At 42.4% G+C, this 25,009-nt stretch overlaps 4 protein-coding genes across 4 annotated transcripts in view; all 4 read right to left on the minus strand.

Annotated features, from left to right (window-relative positions):
- The window catches only part of foxk2b (forkhead box K2b), a 13,934-nt gene extending 1,647 nt beyond the window's left edge, over positions 1–12,287 (minus strand). The window contains exons 1-9 of the mRNA XM_086090333.1: positions 11,818–12,287; positions 6,042–6,236; positions 5,742–5,895; positions 5,293–5,439; positions 5,032–5,225; positions 2,907–3,115; positions 2,566–2,811; positions 2,282–2,458; positions 1–2,192 (exon numbers count right to left, since the gene is read on the minus strand). The exon at positions 1–2,192 is cut by the window's left edge and continues 1,647 nt beyond it. Coding sequence (XP_085946459.1) covers positions 2,017–2,192; positions 2,282–2,458; positions 2,566–2,811; positions 2,907–3,115; positions 5,032–5,225; positions 5,293–5,439; positions 5,742–5,895; positions 6,042–6,236; positions 11,818–12,113 — 1,794 coding nt within the window. The 5' untranslated portion in view covers positions 12,114–12,287 and the 3' untranslated portion in view covers positions 1–2,016. The remainder of the gene's footprint in view (positions 2,193–2,281; positions 2,459–2,565; positions 2,812–2,906; positions 3,116–5,031; positions 5,226–5,292; positions 5,440–5,741; positions 5,896–6,041; positions 6,237–11,817) is intronic.
- A 3,310-nt stretch (positions 12,288–15,597) lies between these two features.
- LOC147181596 (transmembrane protein 238-like) lies at positions 15,598–17,189 on the minus strand. The gene has a single exon (XM_086080701.1). The coding sequence runs from the start codon at positions 17,073–17,075 to the stop codon at positions 16,842–16,844; it is 234 nt and encodes a 77-aa protein (XP_085936827.1). The 5' UTR covers positions 17,076–17,189; the 3' UTR covers positions 15,598–16,841.
- Positions 17,190–17,906: 717 nt separating this feature from the next.
- LOC147181597 (uncharacterized) lies at positions 17,907–19,978 on the minus strand. Its single transcript, XM_086066981.1, has one exon. The coding sequence runs from the start codon at positions 19,855–19,857 to the stop codon at positions 19,174–19,176; it is 684 nt and encodes a 227-aa protein (XP_085923107.1). The 5' UTR covers positions 19,858–19,978; the 3' UTR covers positions 17,907–19,173.
- Positions 19,979–20,017: 39 nt separating this feature from the next.
- On the minus strand, positions 20,018–23,165 carry pirt (phosphoinositide interacting regulator of transient receptor potential channels). Its single transcript, XM_086066993.1, has 2 exons — positions 23,015–23,165; positions 20,018–21,346 (listed from the first exon to the last, which is right to left on the minus strand). Exon 2 carries the CDS (start codon positions 21,341–21,343, stop codon positions 20,936–20,938), a length of 408 nt encoding a protein of 135 aa, XP_085923119.1. The 5' UTR covers positions 21,344–21,346; positions 23,015–23,165; the 3' UTR covers positions 20,018–20,935.
- Positions 23,166–25,009: the final 1,844 nt, after the last annotated feature.

Here is a 25,009-nt window from a genome sequence, read left to right on the forward strand (position 1 = left end):
TTAAGGCGGTTGTGTTCAGCCTGTCCGTTCGACGCCGCTCTTTTATTTTTCTTCTCTTCGCTCATCGTTTGGCACCTCAGGCGAGACAAGTCGGGTTGCAAAATTCCCAGAATTTTCTAAACTTTCCGTGGGAATTAACAGGAACTTAAATTTCCACAGATGTCCACGTCTTTCTTTGACTCTTTCAGTCGCAACCTGTTGATGTCACTCCAAGCTCATTGGCCGCTTCCATCTCAGAACATCCTGTTTGAAACGTTGACATGGCAGCAAAAAGTTCGAAGAGGAGAGCAGCCAATGAGCTTTTCCAGTAATGTCATCAGCAACAGAGAGAGTGGAAGTGTCACAGAAAGGGATACAAGTGGAAGTCCTCGGAAATTAATTGGTCCATTCAAGGATTATAACAGCTGTTGTCAACTCAAAAAGTTACAGAAGCTCAAATGGAGTTCGCCTGGAAAGGTTCTAACAGCATGTATAGTTATTTGCAGTTATCAAATTAATCAATACATATTTTTGATAATGGGTAAATTCATTCTTGTCCAAATTCTTAGAATTTTAGCCTCTGGACATTAAATATTCTTAGATTTATTTAGCCGTTTATGAAAGCAGATTTATAATCGCTGTGTTGAATGGAAATAAGACTATTACAAACATCTGCTTTTACTTTAGAAAACAATGATCACATTTTTTTTGCCTATTTCATGGAATGTTACGGACCAAACCAGTAACCAAATCATTTTAAAAAATTGTTAGTGCGTTCTCTGCTATTTTTGAATAAAGGCATGAAAAAAAAAATCGAATTCATTGAATAATGGACAGATGAATCAATTATTAAATCTGAATTTGTTTTTTCCATGACAATTCTAATTGCCATTTATTGGCGCATTTTTGCTATTCACGGGCGGGGGTGCACTGTTGTGTCTTTCCGGTTCATCCTAAAATTGTACCCAAATTGGATTATTCCAAATCAGGGAAAATATAATTTAGCATAGTCCTGACTAAAACAAGCAGATTATTTTACAAGTGTGGTGGTACCTTGTCATATGAGGAACGCGACTTTGCACTTTTTGCAGATACGAGCTGCTGCTTGGTGGCTTTTTTGGATTTATGTTGCCAGTCACAATTGGAAGAACATGCGAGCTTAAGTGCTGCTCGAGTAAGTGAAAACAAGACAACGGATCAATGACGGTACTGTGTTCCACCACTGTGTATTTGCGACCGGTAAATTGTTTTTTTTGTTTTAGAAACTATACTACATTATTCACCCCCCCCCCCCCAAATCCAAACAAATATTCAATTATTGTTTTGGCACCATGTTGCTACCAAGAAACTACGTTGAAGTGAGTTGAGGAGCTTCATGTAGTAATTTATAAGCAAGTATGAGGATTTTTGGGGGGGAGGAAGGTTAAATTACTTGTCGATTTTCATTACTGTTCGTAGGGGAAGGACACTGTGGGCAAGGAGAGCTATCGATTTTGAATGGATGTCTGACAAGACAAAGTGTTTAGATTTATGCTTGAATACAATAGTGTGCTATTAATTATCCTCAATTCTCTGTTAATTCCCATGAAAAGTTTGCAACTCTGAAAATTCCTTAATTTCCCAGATTAATTTCCAAAGGAAATGTAAGGAAAGCTTCCCATGGAAATTTACGCAAAACTTTCCAGAAATTAAAATAATAATAATAATAATAACATTTCCAAAAAGGAACGAAAACTTTCCGGAAATGTACTGAAAAGGTTCTTGAAATTTACCGAAAACTTTCCAGGAATTCAACAAAAAAATTCCAGAAATGTTTAAAAAAAAAAAATTTACCCAGGGATTTTCTAGAAATTCCCGAAAAATTTCCAGAAATGTATCTGAACTTTGCCAGAAATTTTCAGAAACTCTTCCAGAAATTTTCCACCCCTGTGGAGCCCTAGAGACAAGTAAAAGAAACTACGCGTGGTGATGGTGATTGGGGGAAGGGCGCTCTGCGGTGCTGGGAGGGGGTGCGGTGGGCTTTTTCCGTTAAGGAGCTTAGTTGTTACCGTTGTCCGCTGGCCTTGCCTCGTCCTCCGTTTTGGCCCGTTTGGCATCCGGCGGTGTGGCGGCGCCTGACTGCTGGTCACCGTTCTGCCGCTTGGCGGTGGGCAGCGACGCCGAGGCGGAGGCGTGGTCAGCAAGCAGGTGAAGCGGGCTCGCCACGGACAGACCTGAACGGCGACAAACCAGCGTTTAGTCCACTTTCCGCGTTTCGTAGGTGACTAAACGTAGCGAGTCGAAGTGGTGCGCGTGTTCTGACCGCTGCACTGTATGGCGGTGGTGATGCTGTGGTTTCCGTTCTGCGTGATGGTCTTGATGGGCAGCTGGTGCTGACCCAAGATGGCGATGGTCTGCAGCGGCCCGGATCCGGCCGAAGTCTGGATGATGCGTCCCACCGCGCCCGTAGCCGTCACGGTGGGCACCGCCTCCACTTTCACTGAGCGGACACACATACCCGCACGTTTTAAAGGCTGATTGGTTTGAAGACCAGAGAATAGAATTTCGGTCGAGTACCATTGCTGCATCACGTCACACCTGACCCACCTTTGACGTCAGCACGTTCCCCGTTCTCCTGCAGTTCACTCTTGCCGATAACGGCAGCCGGCTGCGTGATGACGGCGGTGGCGCCGGCGGGGATCTGCTGCAGCACGTGGACCGTCTGGACTGTTTGGACCGGCTGAGAGGAGCTGGTGCTGACCGGCGACGCCATGGTGTAGGTGACCGGCTTCATGCTTTGAGGTAGCTGACCCTGCAGCGCGATCAGCACCGGCTGGTTGCCGACTGGAGAGCCTAGAATGGCGTCGTCGGATTACAGATTACGATGGCAGCGATTCAACATGATTTTACCGATGATCCCATCCATGAAACACAATATCGAAACCAACCAGGTGTGTTCTGTGCAAAGCGAGCTTCTTGGATCACGGCCAGCTTGGGTTGGACCACCGTGGTGGTGGGGGCGGCGGGGGCTACTGAGGACGAGGTGTCCATCTCCAGGGGGACGGGCGAGCCCTCTCGGGACAAGCTGTCAGGAGTCTGCACGCCACTGGAGTGAGCCGACAGCACCCCCGAGTGGTTGGGAGAGGCTGGGGCGCTCCTGGGGGAGAAGAAATATGCAATCAAGATAGAGAAAGAATTTCTAGAATCTAAAAAAGCACTTCTCGCATCCTTTTGTAATGACAGCATTTTGCTTGTTCACAAATCCTTATTTTTGGAAGTAACTTTTGAATGGAAGGTCATACAAGGATCAGTAAAACTTTTGTCTTAACACATTCACTCCTAGCCATTTTCACTGAAGCAACCCCTCTCCCTCCTTTTCAACCCCCTCTTCTGTGGGCCTTGCAAAATCAGTCAAAACAGCCAGGCTGTTATACTGGATTTTGCAAGGCCCACAGAATATTGTGTTCTATTGCTATAAAAACATGGAACCTACCAAAAGAAAGACTCTTCTTTCATCAGGAAAAAAATATGTATTTCTATCTTTTTTTGTTTTGCTGAGTTTTATCATTATTCACAAATCAGTTTAAAACAGTGGCCTTTATGCAACATGGCTCTGTTGATCTCTTATACTCTGCTGGCTGTTTTTGTAATAACTATCATTGCTTTAACGCAGGGGTTTGCAAACCGCGGCTCTAGAGCCACATGTGGCTCTTTACTCCCTCTTCTGTGACTCCCTGTGGATCTCTTAAAAAAAATTTTTTTTTTTAATAAAATATTAAATTAAAAAATATATATTAATAAGTATTCCCCAAAAATGTCAGTGTCCAATTTTTTAGGTTGTCATAAAGACAGACGAAAGGTTGATGGAAAAGTTGTTTTTAAAATACCTAAATGTCCAAAAAGTGACCATAAAATGTCCAAAACATGAAGAGGAAAAGCAGAATTAAAATGCAATTGCCAACAATGTCATAGAATTGAATAAAAAAGACAGAAAAGAAAATGTTTAAAATATAACCATAAAAAGTCCAAAATCAGAAGAATTCTGAAAATGCCTCAAATTTGCTATAAAATGTCCAAAAATTGAGAAAACGGGCAGAAAAAAATGCACAAAAAATTTCGATGCGAAAAATTGCCAAAAATAATTGCCAAAAACAGAAGAAGAAAGGTAGAAGAAAATATTGGAAGTTGCTGTCATATTTGTGTGTGCAGCTTTAATTAGCTTTTGGGCCCTCAGCACATTAGACTAACACTTTCCTTCATGTTTTGCGGCTCCACGTAGATTTTTGGTTATTTATTTGGCCTAAAAAGGCTCTTTTGACAGTTTTAAAGGGATACTTGACTCATTGAGCCATTTTCAGTAGTAATAAGTCAATATATTTTCCAGAATGAATATGATAAAGTCATTATTTTTCATGTACAGTTAATACTTTAAAAAAATTATATTTCCGCTTGCTGTCGACTGAAGATGACATCACCTGTGCTGAGGAAGTAGGTAACGACAAATCATAGCTCACCTGTTTTTCTGGGTTTGGTCAGCAAACTTAGCCATGATTGGTCGTTACCTACTTTCTCAGCACAGGTGATGTCATCCTCAGTCAATAGCATACGGAAAAAATTGTTTTTAAAGGTATTAATTGTACATGAAAAATAACGAAGTTATCAAATTCATTCTGGACAAAATATCAACTTTTTACTGCTGAAAATGGTATCAAGTATCCCTTTAAGCGTTCTCTTCAATTCAGAGGCTGCATCAAAGCCCTCTGTATGCTCTAGTATTAAAAAAAAAACTAACATAAAAAACGTCTAAATATGTTTTTGGGACCATGGTAATGTTTAAAATAGAACGTTTTTATACGTTTTTGGGAGCAAATAAGTTACAATTTTTAGGGGTTAGCTTTCCAACAGTACCAACAACTGTGTCAGTTGGTTTTCCTAGCCAAGATTTTGGCAGTCCTAGGGTCCACAATTTGTTAGGGTTTAAAAATAACTTTTAAACAGACGTACAAGGGGGGGATCTTTTCAACGGTACGCATGTCCTTTTGTGTCGTTTGATCTTCCGAGTGCCAGTCTCACCTGGAGGAGAGAGGTCCATGCGGGGTCCTGAAGCAGGGGACGCCGCGGGGCCGTCGTTTCCTGAAAGCTTGCTCAATCAGCTTGCCCTCGGAGCACGGGTCTATCCTCCAGAAGGAACCTTTGCCAGGCTCCTCCTGCGAGCGTGCCACCTTGATGAAGTAGCGGTTGAGCGACAGGTTGTGGCGGATGGAGTTCTGCCGGCGGAAAGAAGAGCATTAGCGGGGCCCATCGGTCAACTGGAACGCCATCAATCAAACTGACCTGCCAGCCCTTGTCTGCCGTTCTGTAATAGGGGTAATTCTTGGTGATGTGGTTGTAGATCCCGTTGAGCGTCAGCTGCTTGTCCTGCGCCAGCGTGATGGCCTGAACGATCAGCTGAGCGTACGAGTAGGGCGGCTTGGAGTCGTCCTGACCAAAGGAAAACGTCCATTTCAGAGTCGTGTACAAGCAGATGCGGCAAAGGCCCTCAGTTGCCGTGTGCCACGTCAACAATACTTCCATGACAGCAATTACTCCACTGTTATCCCCAGTGCTTTATAGGCCTGGCGGGCTGCCTGGCTTTTCTTGCCCTTCAAGCTGGCTAAGCGTTACAGAGCACGCACAAAAATAGAAAAGCTTTTCAACAAATGGCCAAGAAGACAAAGTGTGTTAAATGTGTTAAAAACACGCGAATATGTCGGGTTTCGCTGCACTCGTTTAGGAGGACTCACCTTAGGACTGTCCTCGCCCGACGCATCCTTGTCGTTCTCGGGCTGAGAGTTGTCATTGATCAACTGCAGCTCCGCCGAGCTCACCATGCGGCCCCCCATGCGGTACCCCGACGAGCCGGCCCCCCGAGGGCTAGACGGGCATGAATTTGCGGCGCTGACAAAGAGACACCAAGAGACAACGGTCGAAAACGGTATCCGATCCAGACACATGCAGTCAAGGTGACATGACGTGATGTTATACACGTGCTTTGTGGTTGCATGTCGGGGGATCACGGATTCACAGGGTAGCGCGGCGGTTACCTGATGGTTCCGGTGGGCGAGGGCAGCGGACTCATGAGGTGGGCGAGGTTGTCGGGAATGTTGATGGTGAGCGGCGCAAATTGAGGCTGCACCGGCTTGACGGGAGACTCGGGGGCCTCGCGCCTCGTCTTCCTGCCGCTGGACAGAGCCGTGAAGGTGATCTTGATGTTGGTGCTGGGGAACCTGAACGTGCACCTGAGCGGACAGGAAAGGAACAGATTTTTACAATTCATGATCCACTGGATTTCTTTTTTTTAGCACTAATACCAATCTAAAATATGCATGTGAGGTACCAGCGTTATTAAAGCTACTGAAGGCAGAAAATTCCATTTCGAAATGCTACTGCCACGCGTTGACGAAAAATGAAACTGAGCCTTTATTTACATGCACAATACGCACATGACGTCACAACCGCAGCCAGAGGGCGGGAAATTTGAACCCGAATCCAGTCTGAAAACTATTGGCAGGAGGCTTGCAGGAGTGCCCATTGTGAACAGCAAAGGTGTTAATCTACTACCGTATTTTCATGACTATAAAGCGCACTTAAGTCTTAAATTTTCTGAAAAATCGACAATGCGCCTAATAGTGAGGTGCGTCTTTTGTGTGCACCGAGTTCCAAAATCTGTAAATGTTGTTGTGCAACATCAGTAAGCGCCCCGCTTGACTGTCTGTGTGGGACACAGTGGTGTGGGAGCATTTCTGCCCACACATTGCCTAAATAGAGGAAATCCAGCCCTGGTTGAATACTGGCAGGAATAAGAACCCAAAAGACTCAACTGAAATATGACACGAGTCTTTCGGTTTCTCATGCCTGCCAGTTTTCAACCAGGGCCGGGTTTCCTGTATATAAGATACAATTGGGCGTGTTGGTGCTCACTGCTTTCGCTTTATGGAAATGCTAGAGTGAGTTACGCCACAATTTGTGAATGGATTGTGCATGTTTGGGCTAAACGTGTCTGCTTGCACTAATCGAGCTTTCGCAAGAGCCGGCATCATTTCTGAGGAGCCGCACGGTAGCAAGACTGACTGACAATGACGAGAGGGAACCTGACGTGTTTGATGGAGAACTAGCCCAGCTGATCGTTTCAGATCCAGGAGATGAGGACTTTGAGGGATTTGTGGATGAGGATGGATCAAAAGTAACTCGAGTACATTGTTAAATACTTCAATAAAGTATAACCAAACTCAGTTTTGCGCCGCTGCCTTTTTAAAAACTACTACATGTTACCATATGTTTTGAGCTAGCGTATGTTTAAGCCCCCATAACTGTGACTGTGCCTTTTAATACGGTGTGCCTTATGGTCGGGAAAATACGGTAATTAGCAGACGTTTCCGAGTCATAAATGGTCAAATAAAAAGGATACTGTAAAGATATTTTTGTGCAAATTGTTACAAAGAGCAGCTTTAAAGTCCATTTGGGGTTGCCACGCTAATTTTCTACTGTAGTATGTGTGACCTTGAATGTGTGTGGTGTTAAAAGGAAAGGCCTGGCCTGGCGAGTGATGCGTGTGTCATGAAAGTGTGCTTGGCTGTCGTTAGCCGAGGTTCGGCAGTCAGCATGTTGGGCCCGTGCTCATTACGTATTTATTTTGTCACCGTTTGCCCAATAAAACAATTGAAAGTGCACCGGCTCCCGTGTCTATCCTTGACCACCTGCGGGGGCATTACCATACGCTTTACTGGCAGTGGTAGGCTATACTAACAATGTTACCTTGTGTTAGCAACGGTGCAATTGTGTAAACCAGTTCTACTTCTGCTGAGCCGATAGATGCATCAATGTGAAGTTTCGAAGCAGAGATTGTGTGGACTCATTCCTGTAATCATTGGAAAAAGTGTTGCACCACAATTTATTTTATTTTGGCTTGCACTCAACATTTTGTCTGTTTATACCAATCACTCAGAATTTCAGTTTCACATCAGGTCTCCAGCATTTATTCACAAGCAAATTATACAGGTTTTTTCTGCATTTTTAATCCGTTTGGTCATCTAGACTCATTCTAATCGGAATACATGGCATGTAAACCCGACTACGGCTTCTTCAATATTTTTGCTGCCCCAAAGAAACAATGGCATTGCAAATGAGAATCGGCACTCAATTGCCTTCTTGGGTTAAAAATTTTTTTTTAATAAGTAAATCAAAACAAATAAAATATTCCACCGTGAAGGAAGAGTACTTCACCAGTGACTCCATGCAACACCGTAGAGAAGCACTTGTCACAAACGGTAATTATTCATGTCAATATTTGTCGACTGACTGTATTCTCTTCTCAACTGCTATTTTTAATCACACCCGCACGCTGTGTTGTATTTTAGTCCATTTCTATAAAAGAAAAGCAACTTTGATGTATTTTTATTTGACAGAATGTGCAGTGTTCCCAATGCGTTAACGGTTATTTGTAAGAGTTTTACTCCCCCTTTTTAATGCGCGTTTGATTACATCACCCCTGAATAACACGATGGAAGACATTTCTATTTGACCAATCATCCTGACATACGAAACACGAGTCCCTCCTTCTTCACAGAAGCAATTATGGACAAACTCCTCTGCTTTTCAAAAGTCAAATTGACACAAATGTCATCATTGGCACCCCCGACTTGTTTGCGGAACATCAACAAAAGAAGACAGGAGAGACTAGAAGGCGGGAATGTGCGGGGGTGGGACAAGAATGCTTGGGTGTTTACATCAGCATGGTGGAATCTAGGCAATACAAACTGAGCTCCGGGACACGGCCGGTCGCACCAGTCGCGGCGGGTAAACGTGGACGAGGATTGTTGCAGATTTTATAAGGCATCATGCGACAAACACTTCATTTTGGAGCCTGTACGCATTCACGTTTGTCAATACGAAAGCAACAAAACTGACAAGAAAATGAAACCTCCCCAAGTCTCACATTTAAGACTTAAGGCCGATTTGTGCCAACTGGTGACAACTAAATATGACCTGGATGATATTTTATTTTCACAATCTTTGGATATATATTAAATTTGGCAAGAATATTCTGGAAATAAACTATAAACTGGGGGGGGGGTGTCAGTGAAGATGAAATATAAAATACAATAGCAACAAAAGGCATTGCTCATTCTGGAAGAAAAAAATTACCCTGGAATCAATCAACACTCTTAGTTTTTAAATCCCACTGACAGTTCAAACTCATGTAGAACTGTGATCCAAGGGTGGGCAAACTTGATCCTCCAGGACCAGAGCCCTACTGGTTTTTTGAAGGTTCCCTTCTCCAACACACCTGATTCATATGATCAACTCATCAGCAAGCTCTGCATAAACCTGATAATCCTGTTGATTGGAATCAGTTGTGTTGGAGGAGGGAAACCTCTAAAACATAGGTATCAAACTCCGGTCCTGCAGGTTTCGGATGTTTCCCTTCGCCAACACAGCTGATATATGATCAGCTCATCAGCAAGTTCTGCATAAGACTGATAACGATCCTATTGATGGGAATCAGCACAAGAGGGAAACCTCCAAAACCTGCAGAACTGCGGCCCTCCAGGACCGGAGTTTGACACCTCTGCTCTAAAACCAAGTTTGCCCACCCGTAGGCCTTTCTATTCGCTTTCCCATAAAACCCATCACCAACAGTAAATATTACTTTCAAACAGACGTGATTGTGTCATAGTTTGAAACAAGCCTTCATCCCAACAGATGAAGTCAAGTAGAAAGTTTGACTATCCATGGAAAATGGCATTTATTTAGGGCACGTTTTATATTTTGCATTCTGACTCATTGAAGGAATTTCAAGCTCATCGTAACCTAGAAAACAACCGAGCCAAAGAGGCAGTGACAAACACATACTATGCTTGAACATTTTTGGTGCATTAAAGAAACAAACATGGTGATGACATTCAGAAAGATTACAACACAAATTCCAAGTGATTCCACTTACTTTTCCATAACTCATCAAAATCTTGTAATGCTTTCTAGTAGCCATGGTGCAATGGCATACACCCAAACAAGCACACTGGAAAATGCGGTTACAGTGGTGCATAGTTTTACTACACATGGAAAAAAGCATTCATTTAAGACATTGACACATATGTCAGTCTACCGGCTTTTTTTAATATATAACAAAGAGGCCAAATTACCAGAGATGAATCATTCAACATATTTGCTAATTGTTCGTGAAACTTATTTTGATTCTGATGCTTAAGAGTTTTGTTATGAAAAATGCACCTAAGGTAGGAATTTATAGAATCAGATTTTATTTGTCATTGCACACGGGCCCGGGCACAGCGAAATTGAAAGTGACCCTTAAAAATCTAAGTGGATATTTTACCGTGACCGGCAACTCGCCACTTTGCGCTATTTTGCCGTGAATCACACGAGAATGACAAGTGCAAATTCAGCGCCAGTGTATGCGTTCTACCTCGTGGCATAATGGTTAGGGCGCGGGGTCACGGGACATTGTCTCGAGTTGTACTTCTTTTTTTCAAATTAAACTACAATTTCTTGACAACAGTTTATATGCTCTGAAGATTATAGTTAGGCTGGTAAAGTCGATAACAGCCTATCTTCAGTGGCAAAACTAAATGAAAACTTTGTGAAAACGCACAGAAGAGGTTAGAGGTCATGACTTGGTGTGGAGATTAACCAATCAGAGCCGTTCACAGCAAACTAGCATTAGCAGGAGAGATGTCGTCACGCCTGCCCTTAAAAATGCCACCACGTAGAAACAAGACACACCACACAATAGCAATGACCAGTCAGTGGTGGTCCCATTTTTTAAATAAAGGGATGGAAATGAAAACAATGTCATACAATCCAGCGATTAATCAAGCAATTTTTAGTGGCATTGCTATTGTAATCTAAAAATTAACCAGGCCATGACAAAAGCTAATAAAAACAAAGGAAAAGCATGTGTGTGCAAATGTCTTATTATGCTTAAACAAAAAAATAATCAGACTTCTTTTATAGAGGACTCTGGAAATCAGAGAAAATTTACTGCTGTTGAGAGGCTGGAATTAAGAGGATTTGGACAGTTTTTCGTTAAACTACAGCACAGAAATGTGATTAGCATTTACTTTTTCATAAACTCGTTGAAAGCAGCTGCCAATTCATTATTTTCATCAAGATTTTATTTTGCAACGCTCAAACATACACTTTGAGTGGGAACTTCTTTATGAACATTAGACAGGAATGAAAAAGTCATAGTGATATAGAAGTCACTGAAAGCCAAAGCAGTTGTGACAAACGCTATTAAAAATGTTAAATGATATGCCTTCTTAACAAACACTTGTTTATATAGAAGGGATGTTTAAAAAAATAATGGTAATAATTAAGGCCAGTGCGTGAGTGTGCACGCGTGTTTGTGTGACCCGGGGCGGAGACGTTTGGTTTGTTTACGTCCAGCGGCTCCATTCACAAAAACACACCACCACCCAGCTAATGCTAACGGCAGGTTAGCGCCTCCGTCGATACATTTGACACAATAACGACAACACGGCTACCAAAATATAATCTGACGTGGATTAATAAACACTCCTGAGCCAACATAGGCCTCCAGCCACACACGCGTGAGCTAGGCCGGGCTAGCTAAGCAGCAGCTAAGTGCTAACGTGGCTAACAAGAATGTCAACAAAGACCATGAAGGATACACATTACGGCTAACAAGCTAAAACACGTGCTGCCCCCGACCTTAAAAAAAAAAGCGAACCCCCACATCAAGAAGGTTGTTTCTTTATTTTCACGGCTAGCCTGCGTGGCTAACTATCTTAGCATGCACATGTTCCAGGCAGGGTGAAGGGGGCGAAGCGCTGTACTTACATCGGCGGCAGCTGCAGCGGAGCGGCGCCCCGGCGGAGGAACACCCCGTCCACGAACACCCCGTTCTTGCCCAGGCAGCGCAGGTAGAAGTCGCCCGCCCCGCCGGCGCCGTCATCGCTGGCCGTGAAGATCTCCAGGTGCCGCCGCGAGATGAAGCTCGAGTGACCCATGCTGACGTCCACGGAGCCCTGCGACGAGTTACGGCCGATGCTCACCGTGCGCTTCTTCATCAGATACTCGAACTCGCGGCCCTCGAGCCGCGCAACCGGCCCGGATGAGCTGCTCACTGCAGTCATGATGAACGCGAGTCGGCTAAATGAACTAGACACGAGTGGGGGGTTCGCGGTGGAGGCCGAAAGCGAGCCGACCTACAAACGGGGCATCGAATTTTAAAGCGGAATTTGGAGGGGAGCATGCGAGGCCAGGGACAGCGGCTCCGACCCACCGCCGAGAGAAAGGCTTGCGTTGAGACGTGCTACCTAACGCCAAGGAGGGGGCGTGAATGTGGGTAGATTGACGGAGCCGTCGGCCAATCGTGTGCGAGGACGGCGATGCAGACCTGAGGAATCGACCAATCGCAGGAAATTAGTAATCCGAGTGCACATTCAAGATCGGTTGGGGGGCACTATCTGCACATATGGGAGGACGTGAGGCAGCACAGAGGAATGGCGACACAGTATAACACCAAAACATAAAAAAACAAAACACCAAAATCCATCTGGATATGCCCGTGCCATCAATCGTCAAACCAGCAGTGGAGGAAATAACTCAATACAAATACGGAGTTACGTCTCTAATTTAGTAGATATTTCGGCTATCTGCACTTACCTGTGTACAGTATTAATTTTTTTACGATTTTTTTCCTTTTACCCCCTAGTCTCTACATTCAAGTCCGTTGAATATTTTTCTGTCAAACGAGTAATGAGGTAAAGTGACCAAGTCCCCCAAAAATGTTACTGCAAGTAATTATTTTCTACAGGTATCTGTTGTTGTTGTTGTTGTTTTACACATTTATTTTCTTTTTGACGACTTTTACTCACTAAATTTGCAATGGCTCTTTGACAATTGCCAAAAGTGCGATACAAATAACATTTTAAGTGGTGATGATATCATTTTCAATCGGGTTAGCCGAAAAGGGAAACTTAAAATAGAATATTAATAATATATATTTTTAATTGTTGATTGTAATTTCGTTTATTTATTTATTTTTATCAATAATGAGGAGTAAAAAGCTAAAATGTGATGAGAAAGGGTTGAATTTTTATGAGAAAAAAATACTAGGAAAAGTTCATAATTTCCTGGATATAGAATGTCATCTGAGGTGTATAAATGTGTATTTATTACAATACAGTTTTAATTTTACATGAATTTTTTATAGTAAAATAAATATGTAAAAATTATTGTCAGAAAAAATATTTTAACATAATTTTCTGATGGATGGAGCTAGGAAGTTGGCTGGTTGCTTCCAGCATCCACTAGAGGGCGTCACACATCTTTCTCATGCTGTTTGGGCTGACGTCATGCCTGTTGGCCCACTTTTTGCCAACAGAGCGTTAACGATAACACATCACTTCCTCCTAAGCATTTATACTCCTCATATTTATCGTATTCGTCGACTGTACTAAACATGTTTTTTTTTTTATTAACACATCTCTGAAAGTGTCAGTCAAAACACTGAACGTTATTAGAGTTTTTTAATTTTTATGTAGGCCTACCTTATGAAGTGACCACCAGTCAGAAGTTTTGAATTAATTTTGCAAATACAGTATTTTTACAATATATTTGATTAAAAAAACAAAATGACTGGACCAATAATTAATTAATTCTCTATTTAAAAATAAATAACAAAATAATTAAGAGAATTATATGGCCAGTAATACTTTTGTTATAATTATGTCATTTTTAAATAGTATGGCTATGAATAAAAAAACAACAACTTAGTGACAAATTAAAATTAAAAATACAATAAACAATAATAAATCATTACATATTTTTTTTAATATTTATAATATTAAATAGGATTAATGACTTGGTTAATAATAATTAATAATATCTATGAATTACGGCACTTTTTTTCAAATTTGTCAATAGCAGCATTGAATTGAATGACATAAAAGCTTAATGAACATTTGTCGTTAAGCCATATTTCCTTATTCCACTATCAACTGTTCTCGTATAGGCTGTAAAACATCAGTGGCCTATATCAATGACCTTTCACCTCCTGCTGGCGCTGGCCGACTTAAAGCAGATGATGACTTTGTCGCTGTTAGACTCGCTTGTATTTCATCTGTTTTTTTCTTTCTTTACTGTTCATCTGGTGACAGCACACTTAGCATTAGAGCTAATGCACGTCACCAAGCTCTCACAAACCACACGTCCATCATCATCATCATCATCGTCATCTGAAATGTGAGGAAGACGATTATAATCGGCACCATGGCGACCATTCAGGCCTACAAACACAACAGGGGTGTGGAGGGGGCGTTGGCGTCCCTCAGGGATGATGAGCGAGCAGTAGTTAGATGTGAGCGAGAGATCCATTACTCCTCCGCTTCCTCTCCAAATGGAGACCATTAATAATTCTCCTCACCATGTCTGGGAGAAGTCCAGGCGCCGTGCGTGTCTGTTGAGGCGTGGCCGAGGCATTTTGCTTTCGTTGTCCTTTTGGGCTGCGTGTTTGTCAACACGTGTTTAGCGTGTTTCCTCTAAGGGCCAATTGACCATTGGTGATAAATTTCAGTGTTAAGTTTGACTCCTGCATTGAGCTAATCAAAGTTCCTAAGCCATGTAACAACGCTGCTCTTCTATAACACTCAAAAAAAGTGTTAAAGGGAAAGTCAACCCCCCCAAAATGTTTGAGAATAATATGTTTTATGCAGTCCCACTATTCTAAATGTGATATTCTGGTTAATGTTACGTTAGTGAAATATGAGATAAGGAGAAAGAATCCAGCCATTTTTATCCATATCAGAAGGTGGCCATTTTGCCACTTGCTGTCGAGTGAAAATGACATCACAGTTGCTCAGGTCTCAGGCAACAACCAATCACAGCTTCAGAAAACAGGTGAGCTGTGATTGGTTGTTGCCTGAGACCTGAGCAACTGTGATGTCATCTTCAGTCAAAAGCAAGTGGCAAAATGGCCGCCCCCTGAGATGGATCAAAAAAAAAGGCTGGGTTTTGCTGCATAACTCCAATTTCACAAATGTAATATTAATCAGAATGTCATGTTTAGACTTGTGAGGTCACATATAACATATTGTCAAGAAATGTTTAAAGTTGACTTCCCCTTTAAGTGGAAGGATTTGCTTGGTTTTGTTTTGCCCAATGCAGAAGTCAAACTGAACACTTTTTACATGATCACGTTCAGGATAGTTGTAAATCCTTAAATCCTTATGAAGCCATGGCACTTGGAATGCACAATGATGCTATGGGAGCTGGAATATTGTTGGGGGTGGGGGGTCATTTTAGCACTTTGACCTCTAATGTGGTTTGAGTAAAGTGGTGGGTTGGTGTTTCCTCTTTTCGGGGCGGGTTGATGTTCGTCCTGTAAAAGCCTGCATGGCCGGTTTGACACGTTTTGATGTTACAAATGAGAAAGAACTGCAAAGCCTTCAAAAGCAGACATGAAGCGTGTAAATAATAACAACATGACTTAAACTGACGTTCCCATTTTGTGGTCCACTAAACCAACAAGGGTGCTCACGTCATATTTTTTTGCAAAAATGATTTGTTGTTTTCATTTTTGGGCAAAAAACAAACAAAAAACAGCACCAAAATAGCAACATTTCTGAACTTTTTACTGACAGTACAAGTGTGTCACTATTTTTCATGACGTGTCGTTCCTAATTCAGATTGTTAAAAATGCAAATGGAAACGATGACGCAGCAGGGGACAATGATGTGTCAGGATTGACGAATCTCACTCACACGGCCATCAACCTAACGGCAAGCTTAACGGCAATTTATCAGAGTACACAAAAAGTCAGGAAAAAGGTAAGAGGATTAAATGAAAATGAAAAACAGGGATGGTGGTAAGGGATAATGATTATCTGTTATGTGGGAGAAGAGTCATGGCACCGTCCCAGAGCCACCAAGCATCACAAACATTCTCTAAGCTAATGCTAGCTACATGACGAGCAGTCGCCATCTTTGTGGAATTCTATAAAAAGAACTGGAATAAGCACTTCAAACGCCTCTAAAATCCTCTAGATCAAATACATTCATAAAAAGTACGACCTATCCGAGTGGCCAGACTGTTCTTCACCAATAATGTTCCATTTGCGCCATTTAAGCCAAGTTTCAGGGGACACAGTTTGAAATGTTAAGATCATTTTCTATAAATAATAGCACAAGTGACCTTCCCACATGACTCAGCGTTTTGCCAGTCACTTTTGGGAAACCTTGTCACATTGCTACCAACATCAGCTAATAAACGAGATGACCACACGACAATATATGTTTTCCATTCAGTTTTTTTCCCTTTTACTTTGTTATGTGTGTTTTTTTTTATCATTTGGAACATTTCACACATTTCAGTTCCTTTTATAGACTCTATGTGAAGTTTGTTTTAAGTGTTGGTAGTTATGTTATTCACTTTACATCGAGTCACTGAATTAAAAAAAAAAAAGGTCTGAGGACTTGACAGGTCCACAGTTGACAAAAATAATTGACACACCCTGGACAAGGAAGAACAAGTGAAAACCCAATCATTGGAAGGCAACAAACTTAAGAATGATCGATGAGTGGGCGCTTCCTTCCCGACCAACGTCAATTATTTGAACAATATCTAGAAATGCTCCAGCTCACAAGTCAAGTGTGATTAACATCAATGGGAGAGCCATCAAAAGTGTTCCCTCAATCCAAGTTTTGGAACCTTCTAGATATTTTCTGTGGATCCATCCTTTCCCTTTTTTCCTGTCCTGTGGACGTTCAAGATGACATCCTCACATGACCAAGCTTCCATCTCACCCGCCGACGGATGAAGCCAGGAAATGGTGTTCGGATCTCGTTTTGTGGTCCGGTTGCTCACAGGATGCTGGTTTTGGGCAGGTCGAGCTCCTCGTCGGGCACTAGCAGACCGCCCATGTACCAGAAGATCCACAGGAAGATGCTCAAGAAGATGAGCAAAGGTCCTGAAAACACGAAGAAGTCCCAGTACCTCAGCGGGGCGAAGATGCCCACCAGGAAAAGCAGCAAGCCCACCACATCCAGGATCACGGCCAAAGCCAGGAAGAAGGACGTGCATTTGTTGCGCTCCATGGCCGGACGGAGATGAGCGGACGCCAAGTGGATGCCGAGTTGACTGGACGCCGACCGGGCTGCTATGACACCGGCAGCTCTCCTCGCACGACTCCTGAGGAATCCTGGGCCGGTTCATGAAGAAGTCCATCTTCATTCCTGAGCTGGGCCGACTTGTTTCGCTGCTTCCTGACGACTTTTGACTTTTGTATTACATGACAATCGCGCCGTCAATCAACATAAAATCAGTCAACAGAACCCTTAAAACGTGTTACAGTCATTCTCTTTCCATCTCAGGGGTTACTTTCCAAACCACCCACAAATCCAGCCAAACCACCCCCGCAATCTGTGAAATCCACGATATATAAATGGCCAATTTAAATACTCGTAGGAATATTTTTTTTATAGCATTTACAGCACTTCATTTTTTCAATGTATTTAAACACATTTTTAAATAATACAAACCCATTTAAACACTTATTGGGAGACATCAAGAACAATGGATAAGAGAAAAATATTCTACAAACATTGTACCGATCCCTCCCTCTATGTGTCCACAGTAAACAAATGCGCCCCCCCCCCCCCCCAAACTAACAAACTTACCTCTCAATATACATCAATAACCGTGCCCAAAGATGTACATTCTTGATGAACATACAGCCGGCCAGTCACTTTCTGGAGGCGTAAAAGGCAGAATTGAAGAGGATTTCTCATTCAATCATCTTCAGCAAACACTAGGAAGAACTTGTAATACTTCCTGTATGGAATTACTCCATATATACACACAAGACGTAGGAAAAAATAAATGAAGTAGCAAGACTGCAAAATAACATATGTCAATAAAAGCTTTACAGGCAGAGAAATAAGTGAAATACTAACTTTTATGTGCCACAAAGGTTGGTATTTCATTTATTGTGTAATTATCATGCATCTATAATGAAGAAATATCAGGGTCACACTGAAAAGAAAAAACGTGAAATTATTTTAAACTAAGAGAGAAAATTTTGTCCAAAGGAGTTTATTTTCTTTAAGTGTCAACTTTAATTTCACACAGTGTAGCATAATAATTTGATGGTTTCAACAAAATTTTAGGGTCCGACTCCAAACCATACTAGTCATTCACGGGGAGTTTGCGAACTTGTATGCCGGGTTAGTCACGTGACATTTACAACGCTTGCGAGGGCAGTCGTGACGTTAATTGTGGTCGACAGCAGAGGGCAATGTTGCCCAACTTGGCGGCCAGATGAAAATTGATGAACAAATGTGTTTAATTCTTATTCCACGAACACAATACTGTATTAATACATTTTATTTAGATGGGTGGAACACATACATTTGCTAATTATAAAAAAAAGGGGGGTTAAGCTCCTCATTAAATAAAATAGCGCCGTATTGTAAGCAAACAAAATGAAACAATAAAGTCTTGGTCAATAAGGTCTACAGAAGCTCCTTTCAAGCGTTTTCTCCATAGTTTTCATTTTGATTTTGTGTTTGTCCCGTTCAAAAACGTCTAAAAGTGCATCTGCGACTGTGGCGTTACATTCGTCGCACAATATTTTTTTTCCTTCACTTGAGCGGCGTCGTTCACTCGTAACTCAAATTTTGCCTCACAACACACGTGTCACTCTGCGTGCGCGCCAGGATCTTGGTGTTTGTCGAGTCAACAAGGCTAAACCGGTTGGCCGGCTGTCACATGACTATGACGGAAAATCAAACAGCAAACATGACTCGGCGGTTCTTCATGGAAACTTGGTTGGGTTGGGGGGGAGGTGTGTGTGTTTGCGCGTGTGCGTGTGCGTGCTCCCATTAAAACTTTGTTGGTCACGACTATAGCCTTCAAGTTTGTATCCAGGTATCCTTCCGTATTTCCTCATCATTAAAATGTTTGTGCTTGTGGTGTAGTAGTTTTTAAGGTTGTCATTTACATTCATGTGGCGTCACAGGTGTTCACCTCCATCTTTGTTGTCCTGCACATCCTCCGTGTAGCTTTCATGGATTTATCATTCATTCTTGTAGTTTTCCTTCATTATCACAGCCTTTGTTGTAGTTTTTCATGGTTGTGGAGCACACAAGTCAAAGTTGTTCACCTTTATCTTTGACGTCACAGTCCATGCCTCCATCAACACTCTTTACTGTCATATCTTTCCTCTTTGTTATTGTAATGGTTGTACTTTCCATCATTGGAGTTTTCATGGCTGTGAGCGTCACTATCGCATCCTTTATCATATTTTTCCTTCTTGTCGTCGATTTCATGGTCGTACCCTTGGTTATCGTATCCATTATTGTAGTTTTCCTGGCGGTATCCTTCATAGTTGTTGTAGTTGTGTGGCAGCGTTTCCTTGTTGTTGTAGTTGTGTGGCAGCGTTTCCTTGTTGTTGTAGGCGGTGGCCTTCCCCCACGTGACCCTGCTGGCCTGGTGAGGCCTCGAGTCTCCCGCCGACTGATCGTCGTGCGCGCGCGCGTCATCAAGCGTGCTCGCGCCGGCCGCCGCCGTTGCCATCTTTCGGCTGAGCCTCTCGGACAACTTGCGCACGATGCGCGCGGCCAGGCCGTCCGCGCGGGTCTCACGCGCGTCGCCCGGCCTGACGCGCACGTTGCCCGCGTACCACATGACCCAAAAGCCCAGACTGACGAAGATGACGAGCGCGCCCGTGAAGATGAAGAAGTCGCCATAAAATTGGCCGTCGGACGCGTGCACGTTCGCGAACACGCCGACCAGCAGTAACGTCAGGCCGACGACGTCCAGCGCCAAACCGACGAACAAGAGCGGTAAACATTTGCCCACAAAACTCCTCAGGTCCATGACGACGACGAGGGAGGACGGAACATCACAGGCCAGCAAAGAAAGCGAAATAACGGACGGCGAGGAGGAAAGGAAAAAGCAGGAGGAGGAGGAGGATGCTCACCTGCCACAAAGGAGACGCCGCCCACTCGGTCAATAGCGGCAAGGTGTGTCCACTATCCCGGATGTCAGCGCGGTGAAGGGGGTGTTGGTGTGTACACTACAAAGTTGATGCAAATCCTTTAGCCTTCAAAAACGGATTTAAATGTCAAATATCTCTTTGGTGTGTGCAAGTTTAACATGATTCAGCATGCCATTAAACATCTGTGAAACAAAGAATTGTGTTTGTTGTGATTTGTGAAACGATTTAAAGGTGAACTATGTAACTCGTGCTAATAATGTGTTCTGCTCTTCTTTTTTGTAAATGTGTGTGTGGTGTGGTCTGATTCACTTTGAAAGTGTGTTGACGGCCGGTTGGCGCTTACTTGAGTCTCGCGAAAGAGTTGAGAGGAAACGTTTAATAATTCATACAGTCGATCTCATCGCATTAGTCCCGCCTTCAAGTGCACTTTGCCATCTGAAACATTCCCGAGTATCTTGCTGGCATTCGTCCACAATGTGCCATAAAAAAAGAAAAAAGAAAAGCGGAGCTCACAATAGTTAGTCCACCCCTCCCAATTGTGTCAATATTTGATGATATATTTTCATGGGCCAACACTGAAGAAATGACGCTTTGCTACCATGTCAAGTAGTCGGGATGGACACTTCCTGTCCCTGTTAAAATATCTCAACCCATAGCCTTTGTCCATTCGCCTAGAGCAAAAAAAGTGAGCACACCCCTAAGTGAAACTGTCCAAACAGGCCCAAATGAGCCATTTTCAGCGCTTGAGTCAACAGTTTAGTGCACTATATTAAAAAAAAAGAAGCATTTAATTGTTTCAACCCAAGAGTCTGCTATATAGTATGCGCTATATAAAAATGTCTCTGAAGTGTTTAGAAAGTGGGGAATCACTGACACATTCCCTACTTCCTGATCACTTCAAGGGATTTTCAATGGAGGAACTATTAAGGTCCACTACATAAAAACCCTATGGAGTCTTCATACGTTGAAGGCAGGATGGCGGTGAAAGGCGAGCGGCTTCTTCAGGGCTCGCTGCCTGTTCTCCCTTGTGATGGGGATGAGCACCACGCCCACCACGAAGACCATGAGGCCGATGGAGAGCAGGGCGGGGCCCAGGATGTTGCTGACCTTGCGGCTGTGGCCGGCGAAGTAGAGACCGCTGATGATGACGCCGCACGCCAGGAAGCCGCCACCCGTCGACATGAAGTGGATGGGGAACCAGAAGACCTCGCAGCGGCTCGGCGGTGTCTCGGCCGTCCACAGAGAGTCGCTGCGGGAGAGGCTGAACACCGTACTCTCCGTGCGGCTGGGCGGTGTCAGCTGGTCGCGCGACTGCGAAAGCGTGCACTCGCCCATGGCGATGTTCTCGGGGCTGCCCGCCATCATTTCCTACATGTGGAAATATGAAAGAACAACATAAAAATGGGTTTTTGATAGGTGGGAAGCAAGGTGGTCCATTCTCAGAGTGTGATACACAGTCTCCCCCTAGTGGTAGATGAAAGAATCACTGAGTTCATTGCCGTTTTCACAGCATAGTTTTCCATATTGTCAGCCGTTTGACAGCGTTTTCCCAGAACTTCCGAAAATATTGTGTTCTAGAACAGTACAAGCAGCAAGCGCACCCAAAAAAAACCAACTTTCTAGTATTTCCCATTCTTTAGTCATTAGAAGTAGAAGCCATGTTTGCTTTCACAAAAAACACCACTTTCTGACCAAAAATCAGAAAAGAAGAAGAAGAAGAGTGTTTTTGTGAAAGGGCATCTTGACTTGATGCCAAAAATGGCTAAAAACAACAAAACAAGCAGAAATGACTTTTGATGGCAAAATAATAATTTATTTACAGAACCCGCACTGTTCACGGGGGGCCGAGTCATCCCATGACTAGGAAAAATCCGCAAATAATTGACACCTATTATAATTGCATAAAAATACAGGTAATTAAAAAATGTCAATAAGTCATGATATACAACATTTAATACTATAATAATGTGTTTTCCATGTTTGAATCCACGCCCAAAAAAAAAAAAAAAAAGTAAAATATTGAAAAATGCCATGAGTATGAAAATCCGTGGGTGCCGAAACACGAGTATGCGGGCGCTTATTGTACAACAGCGACGCTGACTCCCCGCATAGCTCAAGTCGACCATACATTTACATACTCTGTTCTTTCCCCCATAATTGACGGGACAAGCAGAGATTCACCACCAATTCTTTATTTTCTACTCAAAAGGGATCTGTTAGTCATTACAGTTATGCAGAAGCAGAATTTCACAGAAAGACCCTGAGAAACATACTTGACGAATATATTCGTCAGTGGCAATAAACGGTTGCATTCAAGTTGACGACCAACAGCGCTTTTAATACATAAATTGTAACTCTCAGTGCGTTATCAGCAGTGAATGTGTTCAATTATGACGCAATTCAAATGTTCAATTAAAAAAAAAAGATGTTTATATACAAACCTTTTTACTCAGGCACTACAGTGATTGTTTTGTGTACCACTAGAGGGCGATCACGCAGCACTGGTGGCACTCGTAGCACACTTTTGAGAACTATGCTTCGTAAATTCATTTACTCTGATTCATTGTATTTCACTTTTTGAATTAGAATATATGAAAATCCAGTTGACTCACTCACGCAATACTTAACAATTTTTTTGGGGGGTGGGGGGGGGCAACTTCAATGTTTTATGCATTGGCATTTAATCCCCCTTGTTCAAGAATTTTTATTAAAGAAAATAATAAATAAAAATATACCGCAATTTAAATGAAATCGTAAATGTTTGCATGTAGCAGTAGAGGGAGAATGAAGAATCACTTTGCTACGAGTATGATGCATGAAAATGAACACAATTAACTTAAAATGTCGCAAATGATATAAAAGTTAATTGAAAATCAAGTCAAAGTTTTCTAGAATGCAGAAGTTCCAAACATCCCCTCATGACATCATCACGATCATCATCATCATCATCATCATCATCATCCTCACTTAGCATCACTTAGCATTGGCAGCGTATCCCAGTTTAGCGCTCTATGCGGAGGAATAAAATCATGTTACCTTTGAATAAAAGTTTCTTTCGAGCGTCTCAGCGAGTCTTCACGGAGCATCAGAAAATCTCCACGATGTTTGTGAGAGGCGGAACGCACTGGAAAGAGCCGGAAGGTTTCCTGTTACGGCAGCATCCCGCACTCCTCCCTCCTTCATCTCCTCCTCCTCCTCTTCCTCCTCTTCCTCCCTTCCAGCCGGGCCGAGAGCTTCTGGCACTTGGATCCCTCGAGGAGGTCCATGGACGCAACTCGCCAAGGCGTCAACTGTGGGAATGGCAGCGTGTTATTGACAATGACATTATTTGTTTGTTAGATTATTGATACTCAGACAGCCTTCAGCCATTGTCAATACGTGTGTGTGCGTGTGGCATCATCACACTATGACGCTGACACACTTTGCAGTCACACACTGACATTCATATAGTATACAACAGCTATACTATTATAAATAAATAAATAAATAAATATTTATATAAACAACAAAACACAACATCCATACTTTATTGTTTACTTTTTAAATGTATTAACACACACACACACACACACACACACACACACACTATTTATATTTTTACACTATCAATATTTTATGTGCTTTTTGTAATGTATTTTTTTATGCATTAACATCCACACATTTACCATATATATATTTTCTATACTGTTAATATTTTGCACTTTTGGTATTGTATTGCAGTATTTAAAAAAATTATTCTATGCATAAATATAAAGTTACAGTTTTTGTATTATTTTTATATTGTATTTTTATATTTTAACAACATCAAATTTACATCCGCTATGAAGTAACACACACACATGCACAGTTGAAATCAGTGGTTCAGAGTTGTATGTAAAGCCAATTTTGTGTGATGTCTTCTGGTCCAGCAGAGGGCAGCAGTGGCCTTCAAAAATATTGCAGCACGGTCCATATCGTATGGTATTATGAATGAGAATAAAGTCGGCTGAACAGACACAATTTAGCAGAAGATATTTTGAATGGGACATATGAAGAAAAAATAATAATTTTGAAACTATGTTGCATGCAAATAGCATGTCATGTGTCTAAATTGTCAATCCATCAGAACTTCTCAGCCAATGACATGATCAGAAAGCCTGAAACAAGTTGCAGAGTCAAATAACTGACAGGTAGGCAGAGCTGCAGCATAGTTTAAGATTAGTATCTCATAACAATGCTGTAATGTTTATGTATGATTGGGAAGTTCATAAGGTTTCCATGACAACCAGGCTGCACAGCCTCAGGCTAGCGTGTTAGCACGCTATCGGATTCAGAGAACATCCCGCTTGGCCCCTTCATTAACTTCACTTGCTAATTTTTCAGCTAGTGATCAATGCTATTGATCACCCAGGACACAGCTCACTTACAATGTCGTGGCAACCACTGGTCACCTTGGTGTCTTCAGTGCCTCCCGGCTAAATGCTAATAACACTGCCTCGACAAAATTTTAAAAGTTTTCAAAAGTGAAGTAGCTATTGTGAATTCGTAAAATTGGCCAATCATGGCCTGGCTCGATCCCGGTCACGATCTTGCGAATAGCGATTCACAAATAAATGGCAGAGATCCACTGTTCATGTGATTTCTTTGCTTTTCACTTTTTAGTGCATTAGCAAAAACCTAAAACGAAGTTTTCATGTCATGTTTTGTGGCGTAAATCATTTTCATTTATTTTGGAATAATACTAATGTGCTCAATGAATTGATTTCTGCAGTGATTCACAGGTTTTGATACACACTGGCGTCATATTTATGAATGACACATGATGACATCCATCACACATCTGTCTGCCTGCACCTGGGTCAAATACAACCAAGTCATGCTACGCTACCTGCGCTAATACTTAGACAGCTGCGCTTGATACAAAAACAAAAAAACAAAAGCCCATCAGCTGCACTTTGTTTATCAACTAAGCTCCATCGGGAATTACTTCCTGTCTGACAACAATGTGCTGAAAGTTCACACTTGTCCTTTTCTTCTTCTATCTTTTACCTA

This window comes from Leptonotus elevatus, chromosome 1 (assembly GCF_054856555.1).
Source record: "Leptonotus elevatus isolate MCC_2025b chromosome 1, RoL_Lele_1.0, whole genome shotgun sequence".
NCBI lineage: Eukaryota > Metazoa > Chordata > Actinopteri > Syngnathiformes > Syngnathidae > Leptonotus > Leptonotus elevatus.

Excerpts from the sequence above, each read along its gene's own strand:
- LOC147181596 (XM_086080701.1), bottom strand. The coding sequence starts at position 17,075 with ATGGAGCGCAACAAATGCACGTCCTTCTTCCTGGCTTTGGCCGTGATC.
- LOC147181597 (XM_086066981.1), bottom strand. The coding sequence starts at position 19,857 with ATGGACCTGAGGAGTTTTGTGGGCAAATGTTTACCGCTCTTGTTCGTC.
- pirt (XM_086066993.1), bottom strand. The coding sequence starts at position 21,343 with ATGATGGCGGGCAGCCCCGAGAACATCGCCATGGGCGAGTGCACGCTT.